Source organism: Leopardus geoffroyi, chromosome B1, assembly GCF_018350155.1.
Source record: "Leopardus geoffroyi isolate Oge1 chromosome B1, O.geoffroyi_Oge1_pat1.0, whole genome shotgun sequence".
Lineage (NCBI taxonomy): Eukaryota > Metazoa > Chordata > Mammalia > Carnivora > Felidae > Leopardus > Leopardus geoffroyi.
In genome coordinates, this window is record NC_059327.1 from 44,041,797 (window position 1) to 44,065,620 (window position 23,824).

General features: G+C 42.1%; 1 protein-coding gene across 8 annotated transcripts; it reads right to left on the reverse strand.

The window, feature by feature from the left end:
- Positions 1–1,608: 1,608 nt before the first annotated feature.
- LETM2 (leucine zipper and EF-hand containing transmembrane protein 2) lies at positions 1,609–20,647 on the reverse strand. Of its 8 annotated transcripts, none has more exons than XM_045460386.1 (11): positions 20,504–20,647; positions 19,001–19,081; positions 16,761–17,214; positions 16,000–16,143; positions 11,649–11,786; positions 10,557–10,757; positions 9,322–9,441; positions 6,610–6,723; positions 4,131–4,223; positions 3,710–3,811; positions 1,609–2,944 (listed from the first exon to the last, which is right to left on the reverse strand). In XM_045460386.1, exons 2-11 carry the CDS (start codon positions 19,045–19,047, stop codon positions 2,882–2,884), a joined length of 1,476 nt encoding a protein of 491 aa, XP_045316342.1. In that variant the 5' UTR covers positions 19,048–19,081; positions 20,504–20,647; the 3' UTR covers positions 1,609–2,881. The 8 variants fall into 8 exon arrangements, with proteins under 8 accessions (XP_045316342.1, XP_045316351.1, XP_045316335.1 ...); XM_045460395.1 differs by lacking the exon at positions 20,504–20,647 and adding an exon at positions 20,046–20,497; XM_045460379.1 differs by lacking the exon at positions 20,504–20,647 and adding an exon at positions 19,565–19,998.
- Positions 20,648–23,824: the final 3,177 nt, after the last annotated feature.

Here is a 23,824-nt window from a genome sequence, read left to right on the forward strand (position 1 = left end):
AAGGCACTGTTATGATAACCGTGATGTCCTTGCTGTTACTACTCAAAATCACCCACAGATTTCCCCAGAGACTGAGCTAGCTGTCAAATAAAAGATAGTAAAATTGACTGGAGAGAAAATGAAGTGGCCATTTTGCTTAGATAACCAGATTGGGTCTCCTGAGGAAAGGAATCCAGTTTATCTAATGAAGACGTCGTGCTGTCAAGGCACTGAATCTCTGGTTTCCTGAGGGTTAAAAGATTAGGGCCTGGGACCACCACAGCATTCATCAATACTGCCTTTCCACCTTTTCTAATTGCCACAGACTGAGGGTCATCAGTCCCTCGGTACCACTAATGTACGATATCGATCTCAAGTAAGAAAGATGGAACCTCAGGAAGCAAGAAATCTGTCTCGAGGACAGTGAAGCCGCTGTGACTATCGGCTGCCACTGGGAGGAGCCAGCAGGCCAAACTCTCAGTCGACATTCACATTCGGCAGCCAACCTGCTTTGAAGTTCCCTTAGTCTGACCTCACCTACGGTGAACTGGTGGTGACTGGGAAATCTTTAGCCTCGGTTTTAGCATTACAGAGCATTTATTTGATGTCACCAACATGACTGGTATTGTAACGACTCAAGTCCTGGCACGAGTGCAGGTCCTAAAAGTCAAGTACCACCAGCACCTCTCTCCCTGTTGTAGCAAAATCCTCTATGTGGGAGACACAGGCCGAAGCCGACCTCACCACCGAGGTTTGGTTTTAAAAACTGCCTGAAATCGTCCCCAGTGAGATGATGAGCGCCGGCGCAGCTGAGACAGCTGCCTCTGCAGGGAAGAATGGAGAGCAGGAAAGCGGGCTTTGTAGCAAGCAGCCTGGCATAGCCTTCCATTCCCTCGGTCGATGAGAGACGGAAGGTGAGCAAGAACCCAGCTGTTCTGGAAGACTCGGTCTGGGGCAAGTTCTCATTAGATTGGCACCTAACAGTATTCAGGGCCATGTATACCGCTCTGCCTCCCAGACGCTTGGATTGGAGCACAGAAGTGACACATTTAATGAACATGCTGCCAACTACAGATTTGCCCCTTGTTGCTCAAGGAGGGCTGGGGTCGGTGGTGTGCTGGAGCTGATCGTGCACACCTCTGACTCTTCTTCAGTGACCGCCTGTTGGCAGCTTGAAATCGAGCGCTACAAATCAGGGCACCCCCTCACACCCAGCCAGAGCTGGTTGTTCATCGTTTACCAGAACAACACCAGCTCGGTTTCAGCACGGGGATAGATGTAACAATCACATAGAGCCTGACAGCCAAGAGTGCTGTGTGATGATGAGCCCAAAGAAACATCCTTGACTTCTCTGAGCCACTATCCTAAGAACGGGAAGAGGGCTGTATCAGGTGTCTCAGATGCCTAGATGTAGAAAAAAAATGGGTGAGGGCCAGCTGGGGCCAGAACTGCCCAGGGGCCCCTTGACCTAACCAATCCCACTCTGCCTATAGGGAAAGCCAGAAAGAACCGGAGAACAGCCAACAGTATTTATGAATCATTCAGCTTAAACAGGATTGAACAAGTTGACTAGCTAGGCCCTTTCCCACCTTTAACACTTGAATGTGAGCTAATTAAAACAAACGCCCATCATTTTAAAAATGGGAAAGTTTATTGTGAATCACCTTACTGGGCCAACAGCAAAATCCGTGGAACCTGCATAGTAGGGATTCGTCATTTAGCAGGCTGTGGTGGGGCTTTTCCTCTGGGGGAGAGGAGGCTTAAAAAGCATTGTAAGGTACAGATCTTTGCTGTGAAGTGCTGATGACAGTCCTCACTTAGGTGATCCCAGAGAGAGAGGTTTGAGTTTTACTTGGTTTAACTGACTTCCACTTAACCGCTTTCAATTTCACAGCAAGCAAAGAAAACTAATTTCATCACCCCCGGGCCAAAGTATCTTTTCTTTCTAAGCATTCCCCAAGGGAAGAAAGCTGTTGGGTCAGCTGCATGGCAATCTATTATGTTAAGGTGGTTTTTGTTTTTTTGTTTGTTTGTTTGTTTTTCAGTATTAATAATAGTGAACACACCAAACATAAATATCTGAACATAATACTTGTTACTGGGTAGCACAGGGATTATATCAAACTTTAACAACCCCTGTGACCAACAAATAGTCTTGTTTGTGGAAGACAGACTAGAAAAACATACACCCAGCACAGACAAATGGTTAAGTCTTAAACCCTTAATTAGGTTTCCTGGCAAAATGGTGGCTAATGAAAGCCACATGTGCTGGAATAGTGGCAGCCTCCCAGATTCCTGGAGCCTCTGCAGGCCCCAGAGGGGGACGTCTCAGAACAGCCAAGCAGCAGCCAAGCCTTTTGGACTGCCAGTCTGCTTAACTCCCCATTTTCTTCTCTGAAGAGCTTTTTCTTCTTTATATCCAGAAAGACCTTACCGGGGAGTACATCCATCCCATTTCATAAGGTGCTCTGTTTCCAGGGCACTATTCATACTGACGGATCACTGGAAAAGTGAGGTGGTCTTACAATGGTTTTGGAGTTTACAAGTTCTCACTCAAGCTATCTAAGGTGCCAAGCTGATTCCATTATGCGAAAACTTTCCTTCCGTAGAGGACACGCACACAAATACGAAGCTGTTCAAAAATAACATGGGGAGGGGGCTTTACACAAAGTTTAGTGGGATGACATAATGGCACAGAGGAAGTTGGCTTTGCAATTATATTTCTAAACGGTCTGAACTTGGTCTTACTGCTGACATCATCTGGATGGTTACAAGGCCCCAAGGACGAAATGGCTGATCTCTTCTCAAACCAGACACAGATCGTCTTAGCTGGGCGGCCCATTATGGATGCCACTGCGGAGGGCAGGGAGCTGGAGAGAGTGAGCTTCGTCCTCAGTAGTCCTTATGCTCCTTTTGAACTAGCCTTGCTGTTCTGGGTTGTCTTTTGGGATTTGACCTGGAGTGTCTAGGTATAAAACATAAGGACTTTAGGCACTGGTCACAGTCAGATGTGTGAGTTCTTCAGGAGTCCCTCTTGTATTTTCTTAATCAAATAATGACAGACCATAAAGTCAGATCCAAGGTTATAATTTACCTTGATAATAAAAATTTTAAAGGGGGGGCCCTGCAAGCAAGGCCCCTGGATGTTCACCCCCAGATGTCTGCATGTTCGCTGGCTCTCTTCTTTGGTGGTCAGGAGCCAGTGGAGACAGTCACCGTCCAACTTTCCCATGAACCCCCCCGCCACCACCACCACTTACTTGTGTCATGCTTCTGCTCTTGCCCCAAATTCTTTCACCCAAATGGGAGAAATGGATAGTAAGTAATTTCTTATTTACATGCATTTCTCCTAAGATTTAAATTGCTTTCCTGCTAGTATTTCCTGACATCTGAAGCCTGTGTGAGATACACAACATATGGGAACTATTTCCATCTGGCACAAAAGAAAATAAGAATCTGCCTATATTGTAATTAGCTTCTAGACTTAACATGTTTAGTCCTGATCCACGATTGCATTGGTTGATAAGGTGTTTTGTTTTGTTTTGTTTCGCTTTTGGATAACTGAGTTTTAAAAATGTTAGTGGTTATAAAATGACTAAAGTTCAGCCTACAACTTCCTGTTTGGAGGACAGGAAGAACTGTGCAGTGTTTTGCAATAGTTACAATTCTAGATTCTCCCTGCCCTTAAAAATAACCAGAGAGAAAAGGCTTTCTTTTTTCAGACACTTACAGCTTCTTTAGCAGAAGGGATGAGTCCTTTCGGTAATGAAACAGGTGAAGATGGCAGTATGGACGATGAGGTAACTGGGGGCAGTTGTGTACATTCCTCATCCTTAAACATCAGAACTGAGAGTTAGGTTACGGGTTTAAAACAAAATGTGTACTAGATCTATAGTCACACTGCCATGACTGCCAGGAACTTGTAACAATGACATATTTTGGCACAGGATTCAAGAGGCTACATTTGGAACCTAATTGCATATAGCCAAATGTTGACCTTTCTTACAAATAGATCTGTTAGTACAATAAATATTCCTTATTTAAAGAACACCACTGTATTCAAATACAGTTTCATTGAGGGATTTAAAAATATATGTTAACTTGTTCTCATTTTTAAAGCTAATTAATCAAATGAAAAGTAATTGTCCAACCTTAGTTCCCTTCAGTGGAGGTGCTACATCCAGCAGGTTCTCTTTAGATTCAGGAGAAGTAGCTGGTTCCACAGGAATATCCATTTTTGGAGACTAGGAAGAGAGATATTTTATATAAACCTAAGCTTTCTGTTGTTCCTGAAACTCAGAAGCACTTCATAGTAATAAATGCTTTCTAGCACAACTTGCTTTCCACTAAATCCCTGGCTTCTTCCAACTATACCCTTTGTGAGAACATATGAAATATGTCCCTGAAATAGCAACTTAGTATTATTATCTTTGAATTATGAGCACCCTATATACAAAAGTTGCACCCTAAGGAGATCCTAGTATTAAAAATCCTCAGTCATTGAGACACCTGGCTGGCTCAGTTGGTGGACTGTGTGACTGACTCTTGGTCTGAGCGTTGTGAGTTTGAATCCCACGTTGGGTGTAGAAATTACTTAAAATCTGGAAAAAAAAATCCCCATTTATGAGCAAACTCCTGATTTGTCAATTCTGATCCTGTTCTCACTCTCAACAACAATCATTCATCAGCTTTTTTTTTTTTTTTTAATGTTTGTTTATTTTTGAGAGAGAGTGGGTAGGGGAGGAACAGAGAGAGAGGGAGACAGAGAATCAATCCCAAGCAGGCTCTGCCCTGAGTCAAACAGGGGGCTTGAACCCACAAATCTGGAGAGTAACCTGAACCGAAACTAAGGGTAGGACACTCATCTGACAGAGCCACTCAGGCGCCCCTCATCAGCTTCTAATAGCATTGATATAACTTAGTCAAAATTGACATCTTTATCATCTTGGTGTCTAATAGTAAGTGATAAATTTGTCTGAATTATTAAAATGGTAGGTGCTGCTTAAGAGAAGCTCCTGCAACATGAGGAAAATGTAAGGGATGGTATTTTAGAATAGCTGGCTAACTTACTTTCAAGAATTATATTAATTAGATTTGAAAAGTAAATATGTCACTGCTCTTTGGAAATAAGTAATTTCTTTGTGCACTTTGGAGGGAAAAAAGCTACATATATCCTAAATTATAGTATACTTAACTTGATGTCTCTAAAGTCTACAGAACCTAGCATGCTACTTATCCTCATTTTGTATATATGGAAAATAGACGTTTAAAGACATGGATTTAAAAAAAAAAAAAACTAATAAAATGCCTAGGAGCTTGTCATTTTGTCCTTGATTTCTAGGTTTCTCTCAAACATTCTAGAAAGCAGCATCTGGATAAAGGGCTTATGCCCCTCTAGAATAATTCTGGAAATACAAATTTAGCTCTGAGATATTACACTATTCCAAGATTTCCTTGCTCCTGAGAACAGTCTAAGAATGACAAATTTGTTCTGTCTTAATGACCAAAGATAGAGTAAGAATCAGGTAGGCTGCCTTTTAGAACATGGTCTGGGTTCCAAAATTGCTCCTACTCTCCCCAGGGTCCTTCCCAGACAAAGCCCAAATCTGATTAGTCTCTGGAAATATGGAAAGGAAAAGCAAGGTGGTGCTCCCTGAAGTACATTTTTCATGCTGGAATTCATCTAATATCCCTTGGCTTGTCCGAGGAATCACTAGCTTAACTAAATTAAAAATGATTGGTCCCCAATCCAGAGTACTTCACTAAACCACATGTGCAGCGTCTTCTGTAATGGTCTCTCCTTTCTTACCCATGCAGGTTCTGACTTAGACATGAAGCCACAAAGTAGAGAAGTGAGAGTCCCTTTCTTTTTTTTAAAGAAAGAGATCGCGAGTGGGAGAGAGGGGCAGAGGGAGAGAAGCTTAAGCAGGCTCCACACTCAGTGCAGAGCCTGATGTAGGGCTCAATCCCACAACCACGGGATCATGACCTGAGCCAAAATCAAGAGTCGACGCTCAACCAACTGAGCCACCCAAGTGCCCCGAGAGGTCCTTTCTGATCAGAGCAAGATGCTCTAGTGATTGGGCCCATCCTGGGTTTTTCAGTAAAATACTGAAGGGGAGGGGAAAAAAAAAACTGCTGAATTAAAGCAACAAAAAATGATTAAGGAGGGGAAAAAAAAACTGCTGAATTAAAGGCAACAAAAAATGATTAAGGAAACGAGTTGAAGGAAAACAAATAGTTTACATTCTAGATTGGCCATTCACTGCTTAAAAATTAATAGGAATCTGGACAAATAGACACGAAAGAACAGGGACTATTTAGTTTCAAAACAGAAAGTGGTGAAAACAGTCTGCTGCTGAAGACAAGATAGCTAAAGAGAAAGAATAAATGGGATTCCTAAATCAAGCTGGGATTTAAAAAAAAAAAAAAGTAATAGCTCTAGAGCTGGAGCTAGTTTTAATGATTTTAATTTTTTAAAGAATTCTAAAACGATTTTAAAGCCAGTTGGACCAAATTCCAAAAGATATTCCAAAAGAAAGGTCTACCCTAACTGCAAGAGGAAATAAGACATTTATGGAGAGGCCCCAGTGACAGGAATCCCGAAACTCCATAAACCCAGGTACTTACCTCCCCACTTAGTGGTATCTCAATTGGCTTTGGCTTCACATCTATCAGGTAGAAGGTTCGGGACAGGAGCAACAGAGAAGGAGGGACATTCTCCTTCAGGTGGAGGTCCTGCCACTGGAGAACGGGAGGAGGATAAAACACAATCGAATCGCAGAATGTTAGAACTGGACATGACCCACAGTCATCTACTGCTTCCCTGGTTTTACAGCTTCCCCAGCCACACCCTGGTAAACAACGGCACAAGGATAATGCTCGTCTCCGGGTTTCTGAGCCAGTAGTTGTGCTGTGCAACCCCCTCACACCAGTGGGATCAGAGTGAGAGAGGGGGTGTTCCATTAAACTTTCAACCCAATTGTGGATCAAAGCAGCTCAGTATCTTTTCTTAGCCACAAAGCAGATAATGTGAAAGAAAAAGTAAGACTCATGCATAACCAAGGAAATAAACTTTAAAATGAAAATGAGACGTAATTTTCAAGAACCAAATTGGTCAAGCTTAAGTATTATTAGAGCGATCATACATGACCAGAGACAAAATTCAAAAAGTAAAATGTAATCAGTAACAATAAGCCTGCCTTCTACTCCTACCCTTTGCTACCTTGTTTCCCGCCCTAGAAGCAACCAGTGTTACCAGTTGTCCTGTGAATATACAAACATACATTTATAGGTGTTTCATCTTTACATAAAGTATGATATATATACACTGTTCTGCCCTTTGCTTTTTTTTCCACTAAAATACCTTGGAGATTGATTCGTATCAGTAGTTAATAGAGCTGCCTCTTTCTTTTTAAACATCTATTAAGTGTTCTATTGTTGCATGGAAATGCCACAATTTGATTATTTTCCTATTAATAAACTTTAGGCCGTTTCCAATCTTTTGCTATTATAAATGGTGCTGCAATGGATAATCTTATTGATACATCATACTGCACAAGTGAAATTTCTAGGTCAAAGTAAATGCATTTTTAAATTTTGAAAGATTATGTGGAGGTTTTTCTCAGCAATGCATGAGCACCCCTCTCCCCAACCCTCAACAACACAGTGTGTCATCAGACTGATCTTTGCCCACCTAATAGGTGAAGGGGATATCCCGTAGTTGTAATTTATCTTATTATGAAGCTAAGATGTTTCATCTGATTATCATTTTTAGATTTTCCTTTCTATAAAGTGTCTGCCTGTATCCTAACACAGGAATTTTTATTTTTATTTTTTTAATTTTTTTTTAATGTTTGTTTATTTTTGAGAGAGAGACAGAGTGTGAGCAAGGGAGAGGCAGAGAGAGAGGGAGACACAGAATCCAAAACAGGCTCCAGGCTCTGAGCTGTCAGCACAGAGCCCAACGTGGGTCTCGAACCCATGAACCATGAGATCATGACCTGAGCCAGAGTCGGACGCTTAACCAACTGAGCCACCCAGGTGCCCCATGACACAGGAATTTTTAAATAATACATAGTGCTGGATGTCATATTGTTGGATTAGTATTCTCACTTCTTTGTGGTAAAAAAGATACACCCTCTCAAGCAAGCTATTTGACAGTATGAACTCACCCAATACTCTATGTTCAAGAAATAAATGATTTTAAGAAACTTTCTCTACAGTATGTTCACCTTCCAGCCAGAGCAGGTCCGACACGTAAGAGGAAAGAGCTACCTGACCTGGTTTCGAAGCCACAACAGCGACTCCCATTCCAAAACACTGTGTACACTTGATAGCACTTCTTACAGTTATGAGAATTTTAACAGGAGCTCCTCCTTTGTTCGAAAACATTGATGCTCTTAGTTAAAATATGTTGTCTGAGGGAAACTATGAAACATCTGCTGCCAAAGTCAAGGCTTTACATTGGCTTGAGGCATTAACTGGAAAAGTGGTCCCAGGTGAGCCACCGGGCAAGGTTTAGAACTCCGGGTGGATTCACACATGACAGGCCTTGGATTAGAGATTTTGCCCAAACCCGTTAAATAGCTGAAGTATGCAAAACTCTAAGGCGACCCCAAGATTCCCCGTCCCCAGTGCACCCACACCTCCTTCCAGTTATTCAAGCATGAATGTAGGTGCTGCCAGGAGGAGTTTGCAGATATAATTAGGGTCCCAAGTCAGTAGGCCTTAAAGTAGGAAGTTATCTAACTAGGTCTCGCCTAATCACGTGAGATCTCTAAATGTGGAGCTAGAGGTCAAAAAGGGAAGTCTGAGATGAGAAGCTTACAGGGGTCTGGCTAGCGAGAAGCTTTGCACTTCTGACAGACAGAACTTGTAAGCTAACAAACAGGTGCTGTTTTCAGCAACTAAGTTTGTGGTAGTTTCTTAGCAGCAACAGAAAACAGAGTACCCTGTCTCCATCAAAAAAGTAAATCTAGCTTCTGGGGTGCCTGGGGGGCTCAGTCAGTTAAGCATCTGACTTCAACTCAGGCCATGATCTCACGGTTCATGAGTTCGAGCCCCACATCAGGCTCTCCGCACTGAGTGCGGAGACGGCTTGGGATTCTCTCTCTCTCTCCCTCTCTCTCTTTGCTCCTTCCCCACTTGCATTGTCTCTCAAAATAAATAAATAAACTTAAAAACAAAATAAATCTAGCTGCTTCAGTGTCCCACTGCTCAATTACATGAGGCAAACTAAGGTAAGATGGCTCGCCTGAGAAGTCGACATTGCAAAGTGAGGTCTGCAAATCGCAGGGAAGAGAGTTCTAGTGAAAGTGGCCCGGGAGAGCCACTACTTGCCTCTGTGAGCTGCTGTCTCAGTTGCTCCTCAGTGAGACCCAGGGATCTCATTCCTCGGGCCCTGCAGGCAGCCTGCAGTTCTGACACGCTCAAAGCACTCACCCCTTCTTTGGCGATTATCTGAAAGAAACGTTAAGCAGTGGTACTGGATCTTTCCGTCCCAATCTTACCAAACGCCTAAATTCCAACAAATCAGGGGAAACACTACATCTCTCACACCTTGTCCTCTGCACTGACTAAAGGCGCAGCAGTTGGAAATGAAGGGAATCCTGCCAACAGGTATTAATAGTATCAGAGATAGTCCCATAACTCCTCCCCAACACTCTCATCCAAGTAATTCTTTCCCCTCTTGGTTTGCATTTTGGCTGGTTGTGACATCTCTTCCCCTTCGTGGCAGCTTTAGGCTTCATCAGAAAATATTCCACTTGAAAAGTTTTCAGTGTTACCATTTGCTGCGTGTCCCAGTATCACTCTCCCCCCCAACCCCGCCCCCACTGGGGCACAGCCCTACCTCTGGTCCACAAAACTCTCTCAATATCTAACAGTTTCTGCTTGTTGTGCCCCAAAACTACGGTACTTCTGGGACCGGTATTGTTTATTCCTAAGTTCTGGAAGCAACAGCTGAAATCTAAATGAGGCCAAAGGGATGGTGCTTTCTCAGTTCTGGGAATCTTGCTCCCTCAGGCAGAATGCTTTCCTTAAAGCAGCTGATTCTGACTCAAAAAACATTCTTTCCATTTTTTAAGGAGCCTAATTAGTAGTTACAATGCCTTTTCCTCCATAAGATGTCCAGGCTCTGCTTCCCCTCTCTGCATTATGACTTGTCACCCCTTCTTATCAGGCCAACTCACCGGGCAGAATATTTACTCTGGCATCAGCTCTGAGGAAGGGGAGCTGAGGTGTGGGGGTAGAGCACTGGCCTTAGCAATGGAAGACTCTCAGGAATCTCCTGGGCTGCTGCTCCTTCCCAGCAGGTCCTAACTACTTTAGATTACTAAATTACTAACTGCTTGTGAGGGCCTTCTCCAGAAAGTGCGTCAGAGTAAGACAAACAACTCCTAAAATGAGTAATCACAGTTCACGTTGTCATGGTAATGACTGTTTAAACCATTCAATGGTTTGCCAGAACCAGTCCCGGAGAAGATCTAAGAGAAGATATTGCACTTTATCACAAAGCCACCCTAAGGGATCTCCCATGCCTTGCTGATTCCCTATGGCTATAGTTAAGCTCTTACTTCATCATCTGCTTTGATAGACTTCAGTTTCATCAGAAGTTGAAAGCGAAGCAAATTGTTGGTTCCAAAGGGCTGCAGTTCTAGTAGTTTGCAGAGGGCGACCAGCTGAGGTCGGTCTAGGTGTTCCAGGGTTAGCTGATCCTCAAACAGTTTGGAAAAGCGAACTATCTCCTTTGTACTGGGCTTGTGGCCTGTCTGAACCTAGGCAATGAGACAAAGAGGTTCATTAAAATGTATTTTTTTTTATTTTTATTTATTTTTGAAACAGGGAGAGACAGAGCGTGAACAGGGGAGGGTCAGAGAGAGGGAGACACAGAATCTGAAACAGGCTCCAGGCTCCGAGCTGTCAGCACAGAGCCCAACGCGGGGCTCGAACTCATGGACCGCGAGATCATGACCTGAGCCGAAGTCGGCCGCTCAACCGACTGAGCCACCCAGGTGCCCCTAAAATGTATTTCTTACTTAATTTAACCTTCCCTGTAGACTATTTGAAAGACACATCAAAGCATTCACAGACTCTATCTTATGTCTGGATATCGGCCCTGTGGTACAAAAAGGAGAAATCTGTCCAAGTCAGTCTAAGTCAACTGAAAAATCAGGAGCAGTTCACAAGTCTGACTCTAGATCTACGGTTCTTTCCACGAAGTTATCAACGTCTTCAACACATGACTGCTTTAAAATGGGTTTTTCTGGGGCGCCTGGGTGGCGCAGTCGGTTAAGCGTCCGACTTCAGCCAGGTCACGATCTCGCGGTGCGTGAGTTCGAGCCCCGCATCAGGCTCTGGGCTGATGGCTCAGAGCCTGGAGCCTGTTTCCGATTCTGTGTCTCCCTCTCTCTCTGCCCCTCCCCCGTTCATGCTCTGTCTCTCTCTGTCCCAAAAATGAATAAACGTTGAAAAAAAAAAATAAATAAATAAAAAATAAAATGGGTTTTTCTGCAAATCTCTAAATGTTTGCAGTATTGTAACTGTATAACTAAGGTATCTGCAAAGTCAGAGACCATGAACAATTTGGAAGCTCCATGATGACATGAAGTTCTCATATAACTGCCAGCCTGGAAGTTGTTGTCTGGTATTACAAAAGAGACTGACACCTGTTTGACGTAGGATGAGAGCTGTGTAGAGGCGTCTCCCAACTTGGCCCTGTTCCTCCTTGCCATTTCTGTAATTGTTTCTTGAAGAAATTTTGCTAGTTCCAACTTTGCAGCCATTTTCTTTTTCTGTTTTTCTTCCTTAATAATAGAAGAAGAAGAGGAAGTTAATCATTCATGATTGCAACTTCATAGATAAAGATAAGAAAAAAATAACCACCACCTTGTTATTGTTCATCCCTACTTCATGTGTTAATATCATTTTCAGACCTAATTAAATGGGTTTTGTGAGAAGCAGAATAAAAACTAGCCTCTGTTTGCAACTTGACTCCTTAATCTTACCTTTTTTATTTGTTACTAACACAATGATCATAAATATTTGATAGATCCAAATTGTCCCCTCAATGGCAGCCTTTGTCATTATTTAGAATGAGATCTTATCTCTTAGCCTGGTACAACCAAACCATCTAGTTGGACCAACCTCCGGTCTCAGTGGTCCCAGATTTTGCATGAGCCAGAAAGTAACTGGGAAAGAAACTGGGAAACTGGGAAAGTAACTCTATGCTACTGTAGCACATAGTTTCATACAAAACAGATACAATTAATTATAATACACTGACGTAAGTGTTACAACAGATGTGAACAAAGCACTACACAAAAAAGAATTACATGTACATTCCTTTTTTTTTTTTTTTTTTTTAAGTAAGCTCTACTCCCAGGGTGGGCCTTGAACTCCAAGATCCTGTGATCTACTGACTGAGCCAGCCCCTAAATATACACTCTTAAGACTCAATGTTGGCAAGTATTTCTAAATCCTCATTCACTATCAGAAATGCAGTGTGGTAGCATTTTCAGAATAACCATAGTCAGGACTCAGGGGGATGGAGAGAAAGAGAAATCTTTGTCTATTTTTTAAGTTGTCCAAGAGATTCTAATGATCAGCCAATCATAACAATCATTGATTTTTAGAAAGATCTGAAGAGACGCAACCAAAAAAAAAGAAAAGAAAAGAAAAATCACACAATGGCAATGGCAATACCATCATGAGATCCATCCATCCATCTATTCATTTATTTACTGAGCATCTACCCTTGCTAGGTGCTGGGGATAAAACAAGCAAAAACAGAGAAGAATTCCTGCCCTCATGGAACTTCTAGTCTAATGGGAAAGACAAACATTAGTGACTAATGATAATCCAAAATTTCCATAAATTAATGTAAAAGTGTAACAAATAAGTATGATGAGAGTGAATGGGTGCTCTAATCTGATGTAAATAGTGTCCTGCCTCCCATAACCTGCTTCCCTCCACCATCACCTACTCTGTCTGTCTGTCTCATTCATCTCCATGAAAAGAAAGAAAGAAAAAGGTACTTTCTAAAACTCTGGCCATGATGTGTGTATATGTATGTTTGGGGAACGAGAAGTGTTGAGGAAAGAGGAATGTTTAGATAAATCACTTCCTCTCTGCCCCCATCTTCCTGCACGCACAAATACATTCCTTGGAATCTCAAGATATTAATTCTAGGTCCTGATTACTTTAAACGTAAGTAAACTAAACCACTACCAGTCAGTTAAATATTGAAGCTTGATTCTACCCCCAACACCTATCTCAAATGTATCTTCAAGTTTTTATTCCTAATACCACTTTCATAATTTAATCCTCTCACTTCTGTGCTACTGTAACGGCATTCCAGATGATTTCCCTCCCTTGGCTCTGCCCTCTTCAATCCTTCCAGCTAGCAAAATTATTTTTCTAAGGTACAGATCTAATCATGTTACTCACCCTCTGCGTAAATTTACCTTCCATCATTCACCATGGTCAAAGGCAAACTCTAAATTCCTTAGGGTGGTAGACGCTTTCCAACCTGACCCAACACATCACTTTTGTCTCATCTTCCACCATGGATCTCCTTGTATTCCCTACTCAAACCACAAAGAAGCACTCAGTGTCTCAGATTCTGTCATACTCTTTTATACAATTAAGCCATTGTAAGTGCTACTCTTTCTATCCAGAAAGCCTTTCAAATGCTGCAGCAAAATTCTACCACTTTTCTAGTCTCAGTCGCCTAGCTATCTCTTCTATGAGACATTTCCCAATCCCATTTAAAACTTGTCCTTTTCAGGAGTGCCTGGGTGGCTCATTGGTTAGGTGTCCTACTCTTGATTTGGGCTCAGGTCATGATCCCACGGTTTGTGGGGTTGAGCCCCACATTGGGCTCCGTGCTGACAACATGAAGCTGCTTGGGATTCTCTCTTTCCCTCTCTCTCTGCATGCCCCACCACCCTTCCCCCCACTGCGTACACACTCTCTCTCTGTCTCTCTCAAAAGAAATAAACATTTAAAAACAAATACATAAAAGTTGTCCTTTTTGTCCTCTTGTAATGTTGTGTTCATGCCTTTATACCTCTGTGTAGTAAGAGTGGCACAGCATGGAAAGAATGAAGGGGCCGCCCCAGTGGCCAACCAATGAGGATCCCTCTTCTCCAGGACGAGTCTTAAGCACTAAAGTGTCAGTCTGGCTAAACCTACTATTCAACTAGTCCCTTCAATAGCAGTTGATTTTTTGTTTTCTTTTTTTTTTTTAATGGTTAAAAAGTTACGATTCAACGGAATCACATTGTCAACAAATGATGCTAGAAAAACTCGGTATCCACACGCCAAAAAAAAAAAAAAAAAAAAAAAAAAGTCTTAACACTGATGTTCCACCTCTCACCAAAATTAACTCAAAACAGATTATAGACTTACATTTAAAACTCAAAATTATAAAACATCCAGAAGAAAACACAGGAGGGGCACCTGGCTGGCTCAGTCAGTAGAGCAATGCGACTCTTGATCGCAGGGTCGTGAGTCAAGCCCCATGCTGGGTGTGAAGCCTACTTAAAATAAAATGTAAAAAATTAAAAAAAAAAAAACAAAAACATATGAGAAAACCTAGGTGACCTAGAGTTTGGCAATGAGTTTTTAGATACAACACCAAAAGCATGAGCCAAGAAAAAAATCTATCGATAAGTTGTACTCAATTAAAATGAAAAACTTTAGCTCTGTGAAAGCCAGTTAAGAGAATGGACAAGCTATAGGCTGGGAGAATATATTTGCAAAACACATATCTGATAGAGGACTTGTATCCAAATATACTAAGAACTCCTAAAACTCGACAATAAGAAAATGAACAACTCCATTAAAAAGTTGGCAAAAGACAGATACCTCCCCAAAGATATACAGGTAGCAAATAAGCATATGAAAATAAGCATATGTTCAATATTACACCTCATCAGAGAATTGCAAACTAAAATAACAACGAGATATCACTTTACACCTAGTAGAATAGCTAATATTTACAGCAGTGACAACACAATGCTGATGAAGACAAAGAGCTATGGGAACTCTCGTTGCTGGTGAGAATAAAAAAACGGTATCACTACCTGGGGAGACAGTTATTTTTTTTTCGAAAACGAAACAGTCTTACCATAGGATCCAGCAATTGCTTTCCAATGTACTTAGGAACCCAAATGAGTTGAAACCTTATGCTCGTACAAAAACCTGCACACAGACATTTATTTATGGCAGCTTTATTTATAATTGCCAAAAACTGGAAACAACCATGATATGTTTCAACAGGTGAATTCAACAACCTGTGGTACATTCACACAGTGAAATATTATACACTGATAGAAATGAGCCATGAAAGGAGTGCACACTGTATGATCCCAACTATCTGATATTCTCGAAAAGGCAAAACTATAGAGACAGTGAAAAGATCAGTGGTTGCCACTGATTCGGGGAGGTAGGAGGAACAACAAATGACACACAGGGCATTTTTAGGGCAGTGAAACTATTTTGGGTGATAGTGTGATGGTAGATACATAACATTATGCATTTTTCAAAACCCAAGAACTGTACATTACAAAGAGTAAAGCCTAATGTAAAGTATGAAATTTAACTAATAATAATATCTAGATATTGGTTCTTCAGTTATAACAAACAGACCACACAAATGCAAGATGTTAATATAGGAGAAATGGGAGGTGGTACCTGGGGACCCTTCATATTTTCTGCTCAATTTTTCAACGTTTATTTATTTTTGGGACAGAGAGAGACAGAGCATGAACGGGGGAGGGGCAGAGAGAGAGGGAGACACAGAATCGGAAACAGGCTCCAGGCTCTGAGCCATCAGCCCAGAGCCCGACGCGGGGCTCGAACTCACGCACCGCGAGATCGTGACCTGGCTGAAGTCGGACGCTTAACCGACTGCGCCACCCAGGCGCCCCACTGCTCAATTTTTCTATAAACGTGAAAACTGCTCTAAAGAATAAAGGCTATTAGTTTTTTTTAATTTTAAAAAATCCTACATACCTTTTTGGATTCACTTTCAAAAGTTGATGGCAACATCTCTGGGAAGAATTTCAGAAATGCTGGTAATAAGAATTCCATGAAGGGTACAATGAGGAACACCATAAATGGAACCAGGCGGAAGAAATCAGCACAAGTTCTCAAGAGCTAAAGAATTAAATGCATATGCGGTATTCATTATCTTAGGGCATGCCCCCCCCAAAAAAAAAAAAAAAAAGAAAGCAAAAAAGCCTGCCTTGGTTCTTAAAGTGTTAAAAACCCTCAACAGATTTTCTCTGTTTATAAAATGGAAAGGTAGAGTTTTCCTCTTTACCACAGCTCTGAAGTAATATCTATGGGACACCTTCAAGGAAATCTAGGACAACCAAAACATGTTATTGGCATCTCTTAGCTTTCATATAAGTTAGAGGCCTGTACTTTAATAATACAGTATCTGATAAAAACTGATTTTTGAAATGCATATACAGAATATATCAACAGTAGTTTCTACTTCGGGTGCACAGATCAAACCCGAAGTTTCTCCACTCTGTGGGGAGATCAGAAAATACAATTATCATCTTATAGGCAAATAAGAATCTTGCCTAAAGTTGGAGGGTCAGTCAGTTTCAGACAAATAAACTCAATCAGAAACTCTGCTTCTCACCATCAGTTACTACTCCTACTTTGGGATTTTTAGGATGAACTTTACATCGAGTTTAAAACTTGGTTCCCCAACACTTCACTTTAATTTTACATTTTCTTTCTCAAGTATGACGCTTGCCTACCCTTCGTCTCTCTCGTCTGGTCAGCACCTGTCCATGCAATAGCCTCCAAACCATCCGGGCAGCAACTTTGGTGTCAATCCAAAGTAAATAAAATCCATTGTAATAATATTTAAGTTCACCCATAATTTTTTGTCTATAAGATCGCTTTTCTTCTTTAATCTTCATGCCAGTTCCTTTCGTGGGCTCAGGGTTTGTCACCTGTGTCTTTTTTGGGGTTTGCTCCGGCTGAGGTTTACCAGGGACGTCTTGTAGCCAGCAAGTTGATGTGTGTAGCTTTTGTATTATTCTAGTTCGTAAGTGCAGTACTTTACTGCCTGACTGATTAGGATAGGAATACTTCTTGCTTCCATAGTCCTTCATATATGTTTTCTTTAAATGGGAATCTGGCAAGTGAAGAAATGCAAATGATGGGGAGTAAGAAGAGCTGGTGAGATGGACAAAATGGCTAGGGAATCTGGAATAAAAAGCAACATCCTCTGAGTTGAGCACATACTAGGACAAACTCAAAAATTAAAGAAATAGACATTTTCTCTGGTTAAAATAAAACAACAGTTTTTAAGGTTGTATTTTAAAAGCACATGATAGTCATTAACAAATGAAACATAACTTTTTACCCCAGTTGAAGAACAAGGTACTTTATGGTTGAATGATATACTCTAGAAGAAATACTAATAAGTTAATTCCTAAAAATAACTGGTATATTACAAATTAGAAACCCCACAACTATTAATTTAAAAATTAATAATGGCAGGGGCGCCTGGGTGGCTCAGTCGGTTAAGCCTCCAACTTCAGCTCAGGTCATGATCTCATGGGTTTGAGTTCAAGCCCCACGTTGGGCTCTGTGCTGCAAGCTCAGAGCCTGGAGACTGCTTCAGATTCTGTGTCTCCCTCTCTCTCTCTGACCCTCCCCTGCTCGTACTCTATCTCTCTCTCAAAAATAAACATTAAAAAAAATAATAATAAATAAATAAATAAATAAATCTAATAGCAAATATTTTTCCATCACTGTGTGTGTTTGAAAGTGTTGCCTTTATCTATTCTCATGAAACAGGTGGAACGTTTGTGTCTTCGGTTACTCTGCTGACAATAATAATATTGTTTGAGGGGTGCCTGGGTGGCTCAGTCAGTTAAGCATCTGACTCTTGATTTAGGCTCAGGTCATCTCAAGGTTTGTGAGTTTGAGCCCTGCGTCAGGCTCTGTGCTGACATAGTGGAGCCTGCTGGGGATTCTTTTTCTCCCTCTCTCTCTGCCCCTCTCCTGCCCGCTCACTTGCTTTCTCTCAAAAAAAAAAAAAGTAAGATTGCTTGAACAAAACTCTTCATGGCCTCCGTGGGTATTAACCAATCACATAATACTGCTTTGTCTGTGTAGTGCCCATGGACTCCCTCAAATGAGAGACATTTACAGCTGAAATGCCCTTTACCTAAGATTCTTCAAGAATGTTAGGTAAGAATTAGAATTGGGCACCCCATCCATAGATTTCTATATCATAGTTTTACAGTAGCTCATAATCTTCAGTTAAATTAGCACATTAGATTGTTCGAAAATAAAAATTCGACCCATCTAGGCAAAGAAAGTTCCTGGCAAGGACAGCTCTTCTGGCAAAGAAATGGCTTTTCCATTCTTGTGGACTGTTTTTGAAGCATGCCAAGATAAAACACATTTTGAAGGGCCAAAAGGCAAAATGTGCAATGTATCAGGCACAAAGTAAGTTCTCAGTGAATATACTTTGGAATAGTAAGTGATAACAGACCCTACTATGGCAGTTATGCGGCCTAGGACTGGTTTGTTTGCCAGCCACTGTACTCATTTTTATATCTAAGGGTGGCATGTAACATTTATTGATTATGGAGGTGTTACTCTAAAATCATGATGTCTTCTGTCTTACCTGTGCCATACATCTACAGGATTACTCAGGCTGAGTTCTAAGGCATATAGAAAATTCAGGGTAGGTTTAAATACCATAAAATATGAGCTTCCTAAAAACTAGGATAGTTAAAGGCAACAAAACTTTACTTTTTTAAAAGGTTTTATTTTTAAGTAACCTCTACACCCACGTGGGGCTTGAACTCACAACCCTGAGATCAAGAGTCCAACACTCTTCCCACTGAGCCAGCTGGGTGCCCCCAGCAAAGCTTTAATTTGTTGTGTAACCAGCCTATCCTTTCACGTATATCTTTTTCATCTAGAAGAAAATTCATATGAATTTGGCAGGGGAAGGGGGGATTCCACAGCTTACCTTGTTCGGGCAATAGCTAAGATTGTATTATAACTGTAGAAAGCCATATTTATATTTGTCTCAACTAGTCAACATAGGAACCTAGACAGAAGGAGTAAGTACACGATTTAGTATTTTAAAAACACATCAATTATAAAGATATCAGGATTTAAGTGTTTACTATTGCAAGGGTAGAAAATTTGCACATTCCATTCAAGGCATAAAATCTCTCTCAAGTTCATGAATGTTTTCTCAGCCCTGGATCTGGAAATGGTACTTTGAGATCCCAACAAACAGAAGTAAGTTCTAGTATAACGGTGCTCATGATGGCGATATGGTCTTCAAAGACTTCTATTTGTGGTCAGTAACACCTAGTAACCCACTAGAATGATTGCCAGGTTATTAAAGAAGCTAAGCAATACACACTTATTTGTAGTCTAAGAATACAGGTAGAATGAAGGTAAATATCCTGAATTTGTTTCACTTAGCTTTTCCCCCATACTTGGCCGAGGTGCCCCAAACTTTAAAGACTGAAAGTACTCACTAAACACTCATGTAGCAGTGAAGAGATAACATGGTACCTACTAATAATTCAAGTGGAGGTAAATCGGTTTCCTGTATTGGTGGTTCTCCAGAGTCCAAACTGAGCTTTGCGCCTTTAAGCTTTATCAAAACCCTTTTCCATCCTGGGGCGCTTTTCAGCCAATGGCAGCAAGGTGCTTTAGGAATCTCCCTTAGTGTCAACTCTGCCTTCCTGCAGCTGGAAAAGGCCTAGACCAGGGTGTTCTCCTGGACGGAAACCTCAACCACAGAGCTGACATTTTGAACAGGAGTTCAAATAATCCTTCGGAACATCTAAAAACATCTAAACCCAGGCTAAGGGCGGGTGGTCTCCTGCTGGAGGGATGCCACACCCGATCCGGCGGTTAGCCTGCTCTCTGGCCCCCGGGCGCTCCCGCCCGGAGCTGTGGGCAACCACTTCCTAGGCGGGGACTGCCGGGAGCCCCGCCTGCGCCATCGCGCCGCCCACGCCCACACGCCGAGGGCCCCGGGCTCCCCGGGTTACCTTTGCTTCAGGCCCTTGACGACACAGGGGCGAAACGCGCTCTCGGCTTTTGTGCACGTAGTGTGTTGGAGAATTGTGTTTGTGGTAGCGGGGTCTCGGGGGGGGGGGGGGTTCTTTGTGTTTGGGTGCGGGGATGATGCGGGTACGGGGGCGACAACCTTGTAGGCGATCCAGGTTTATGGAAGGAAGCCGAGGAGAAGCCGGGCGCGGGGTACGAAAGAGAAAAGAGGAAGCGAAGCACCGAGGGAGGGGGAATGGAGGTTGAGCTCCAAAGTTGGGGGGCGGGCAGGGGCACGAGGTCAAGGGCTGAGGAGAGTGCTGAGGGGAACTGGAAGGTGTCGGGAAAACTGGACGCTGATGGGAAGAGCAGGATGCGGCGGGACCGGGCTCCGGAGGGAAAAAAAAGCAGGCGAAGTCCTCCGAATAACAGCTGGAGGACTTGGCCCGCCCACCCCTACCTCCTTGGGCCGGCTCCCGGGAACGGCTGCCTCAGTCCTCCAGTCCCTTCCCAGTCTCCCCTCCCCCAGCTCCCCATCTAGAAGGGCCCCGGGCCAAGTCTCTATGGCTCCACCTCTTTCCTCACCCGTTACGTCGCTCTGAGTGACGACACCACCCACCAATAAGCGCTCGGGTTACGGGTAGGGAGGGCGTCCTTCGCTGTGGCAGCCCTGGAGGCAGCGAAGGTCCAGCTGCCACCAGCTAAATGACCTTTCTAATGGGCTCAGTTTAAGAAGAGGCTGTACTGCGGGAGGGGGCAAGACTGACGTTTTTTCGCCCGTCCACACTCTATGAGCTGTGGGCTAACCCTCACTGAAGGCTAAAGAACCTCTTACCCTACCGATGGCGTAATATGCCCGATAGTCGCCATGGTAACCATCTTAAAGTCACGAATTACATCACTTTGATGTACTGCCCCACCCCCACCCCTCCGAATCAGCAACTGCCGGGGTTGGGGTGGCGCCGAGAGCTAGGCGGAGAGGGAGTGGCAGAAAGGGCGGGAATGGTTAGGAAAACATCCCTTTCCTTTCTCCGAGGCCTAAGAGTGGAATGCTGTGAAATCTTCATATGGAAATATGAATTCCACTAAACTAATTTGCTTTATAAATCCGTTCTTAACAGATATTGTTTATGATAGTAGTTTTTGTAGAAATGTCAAATAACATTTAAGATGTATATTATAGTAGCCGTACAGTGACGTAGGCACTACAGGTTTGGGGCACTTCAATTCCTAGGTTGGGTAACTGAGCCATCTTGGAAAAGTGAAAGATGCAGAAATATTCTCGCTCTCTTGTTATTTCTACTCATCCATTTCCTCTGGCTCTAGAAGAAAAACAGCATTTTTAGTGGCTCTACTTGGACTAACACCAGACAACAAGGAATCGCTTTCACACGGATAATACTTCTCTTAACATGTGAGCTGACCACAGTCCCTAGTCATCTGGGCTGCACATTTGTAAGAATGAAAGATGGCGGGTATTGAATTTCAGTTATTATTATTATTTTTTTAATGTAGACTGCATTTAATCCACAAAGCATTTTTCAGCTAATAACCAGTTAGATCAACCATATTAAATAAGCAAAACTTTTCAGTTTGGCCACGAGAGGGCCCTTTGTGCATGTCTGATGCCCGAGTTTCCACATAAAGGTTTCACTTCACGTTCTGTGTTTACTAGAATTAACAAAATCTACAAAGCTTTGGTCTCTTCACCTTTCCTTTCCTGAAAATTCCCGATGGCAAATGTTGAGCTCTAAAAGGCTAGGTAGTTATAATTTTCAAATTAATTCCATAAATTAATCACTGCACTATCATAAACATGTACTTTTCTGGAACAGATCATAAAGATGCAAAAATATTCCTTTCAGTTCCCTGGGAGACATTTTATACCGGGAAATATTCTTATTCATGCATTGTATTCACTTACAACCAGGCACAGTGAAAATCATTAAGTATTCATAAACCAGATGAACGATTCCAAGCTCAGTATTGGAAAGATGAGCTAGATTTTCTACCACAGCCATATGTCAGCAATCCTATTCTAAAAAGGGAAGGGTTAAGAACCTTCCTATTGAAATCCGTTTGTTCAAAGCAATGTTTGCCTTCTGCTCTCAGGCCTGGCAACTTTTTGACTTTCATGATTAAGTGATTTATCATGTTAGGAGTTTTTGGATATAATCTTTGGAAGAGAAACAAAAAATTTTTTTCTCTATAACTGTGGCCCTGCGAATTGTGTTTGATTGCTGTCTTCAAATGAACTGTTTGCTCATTTTGTATGGAGAAGAGAAAGCATGATCTGAACCTCAGAAGATGTTAGATGCTAAAAATGTAAATTATTAATTTTAACGGCCGTTTCTCTAAATATGACTCAAGATCCAATATTATTAACAATATATTTTCTAATGTTGGGGCGCCTGGGTGGCGCAGTCGGTTAAGCGTCCGACTTCAGCCAGGTCACGATCTCGCCGTCCGTGGGTTCGAGCCCCGCGTCGGGCTCTGGGCTGATGGCTCAGAGCCTGGAGCCTGTTTCCGATTCTGTGTCTCCCTCTCTCTCTGCCCCTCCCCCGTTCATGCTCTGTCTCTCTCTGTTCCAAAAATAAATAAACGTTGAAAAAAAAAATTAAAAAAATATATATATATATTTTCTAATGTTTTGCAGGAAGAGATTATACATCTACTTGACATAACTAATTTCATTTATTTATTTTTTATTTATTTTTAATGTTTATTTATTTTTGAGAAGAAAGACAGAGCACGAGTGGGGGAGGGGCAGAGAGAGGAGACACAGAATCTGAAGCAGGCTCCAGGCTCTGAGCTGTCAGCACAGAGCCTGATGTGGGGCTTGAACTCACAAGCTGTGAGATCATGCATGATCTGAGCCGAAGTCGGACACTCAACCGACTGAGCCATTCAGGTGCCCCGGCATAACTTTAATTTTAAACTCTTGTCACTTAGAAGCAGATTAAAATAAAATCCCTGGGGACAATTTATCAGATTCTCCTCAAGGGGAAAATCCAGGTGTCAGGTCAAAGCAACAGTTTGTCAACAAAGCAAGGAGTTTACAGGAAGGTGGAAAGGAAGGATGATGGTGGAAAGGATCATAGGAGAAAAAAAAAAGATTTAACCTCTCAGGTGTCTCCCCTTTAAGATGTCTGTGTTCTAAAAAGACATTTATTTATTTATTTATTTATTTATTAAAAAAATTTTTTTTTCAATGTTTATTTATTTTTGGGACAGAGAGAGACAGAGCATGAACAGGGGAGGGGCAGAGAGAGAGGGAGACACAGAATCGGAAACAGGCTCCAGGCTCTGAGCCATCAGCCCAGAGCCCGACGCGGGGCTCGAACTCACGGACCGCGAGATCGTGACCTGGCTGAAGTCGGACGCTTAACCGACTGCGCCACCCAGGCGCCCCTAAAAAGACATTTAAAGTAAACAAAAAGAGATTCTGATTGATTCCTTTAACTTTTGGTACTGCACAAACCATAGAAATAGGTTTAGAAATAGTTAATGGTTGACAGTAATGAGACACTTAATTATCAATATCATCTGCAGTATTATTAACAGGGTTATGTTTTTAAAACCCTGTAACATAATTAGTAATCATTAAAATAATTGATCTGTAGGAATCTTTTAATTTCTTGTTTAAATGGTATTTAAGATAGAAATATCAGGAATTTCTTGTGGCCGTGCCAAACAGATCCAGAACTATAATGTCGGTGCAGAGTGTAACATCTAGTAGTGATACGGCTTTATTCTCAAACCATAACGCAGAGGATAGGTT

Coding starts and splice junctions, on each gene's coding strand:
- LETM2 (XM_045460386.1), bottom strand. CDS start 19,047: ATGGCTTTCTACAGTTATAATACAATCTTAGCTATTGCCCGAACAAG. Junction 10,758..11,648: donor TCTCATCCTACGTCAAACAG/GTGTCAGTCTCT, acceptor CTCATTGCCTAG/GTTCAGACAGGCCACAAGCC. Junction 3,812..4,130: donor CTCCACTGAAGGGAACTAAG/GTTGGACAATTA, acceptor CTGATGTTTAAG/GATGAGGAATGTACACAACT.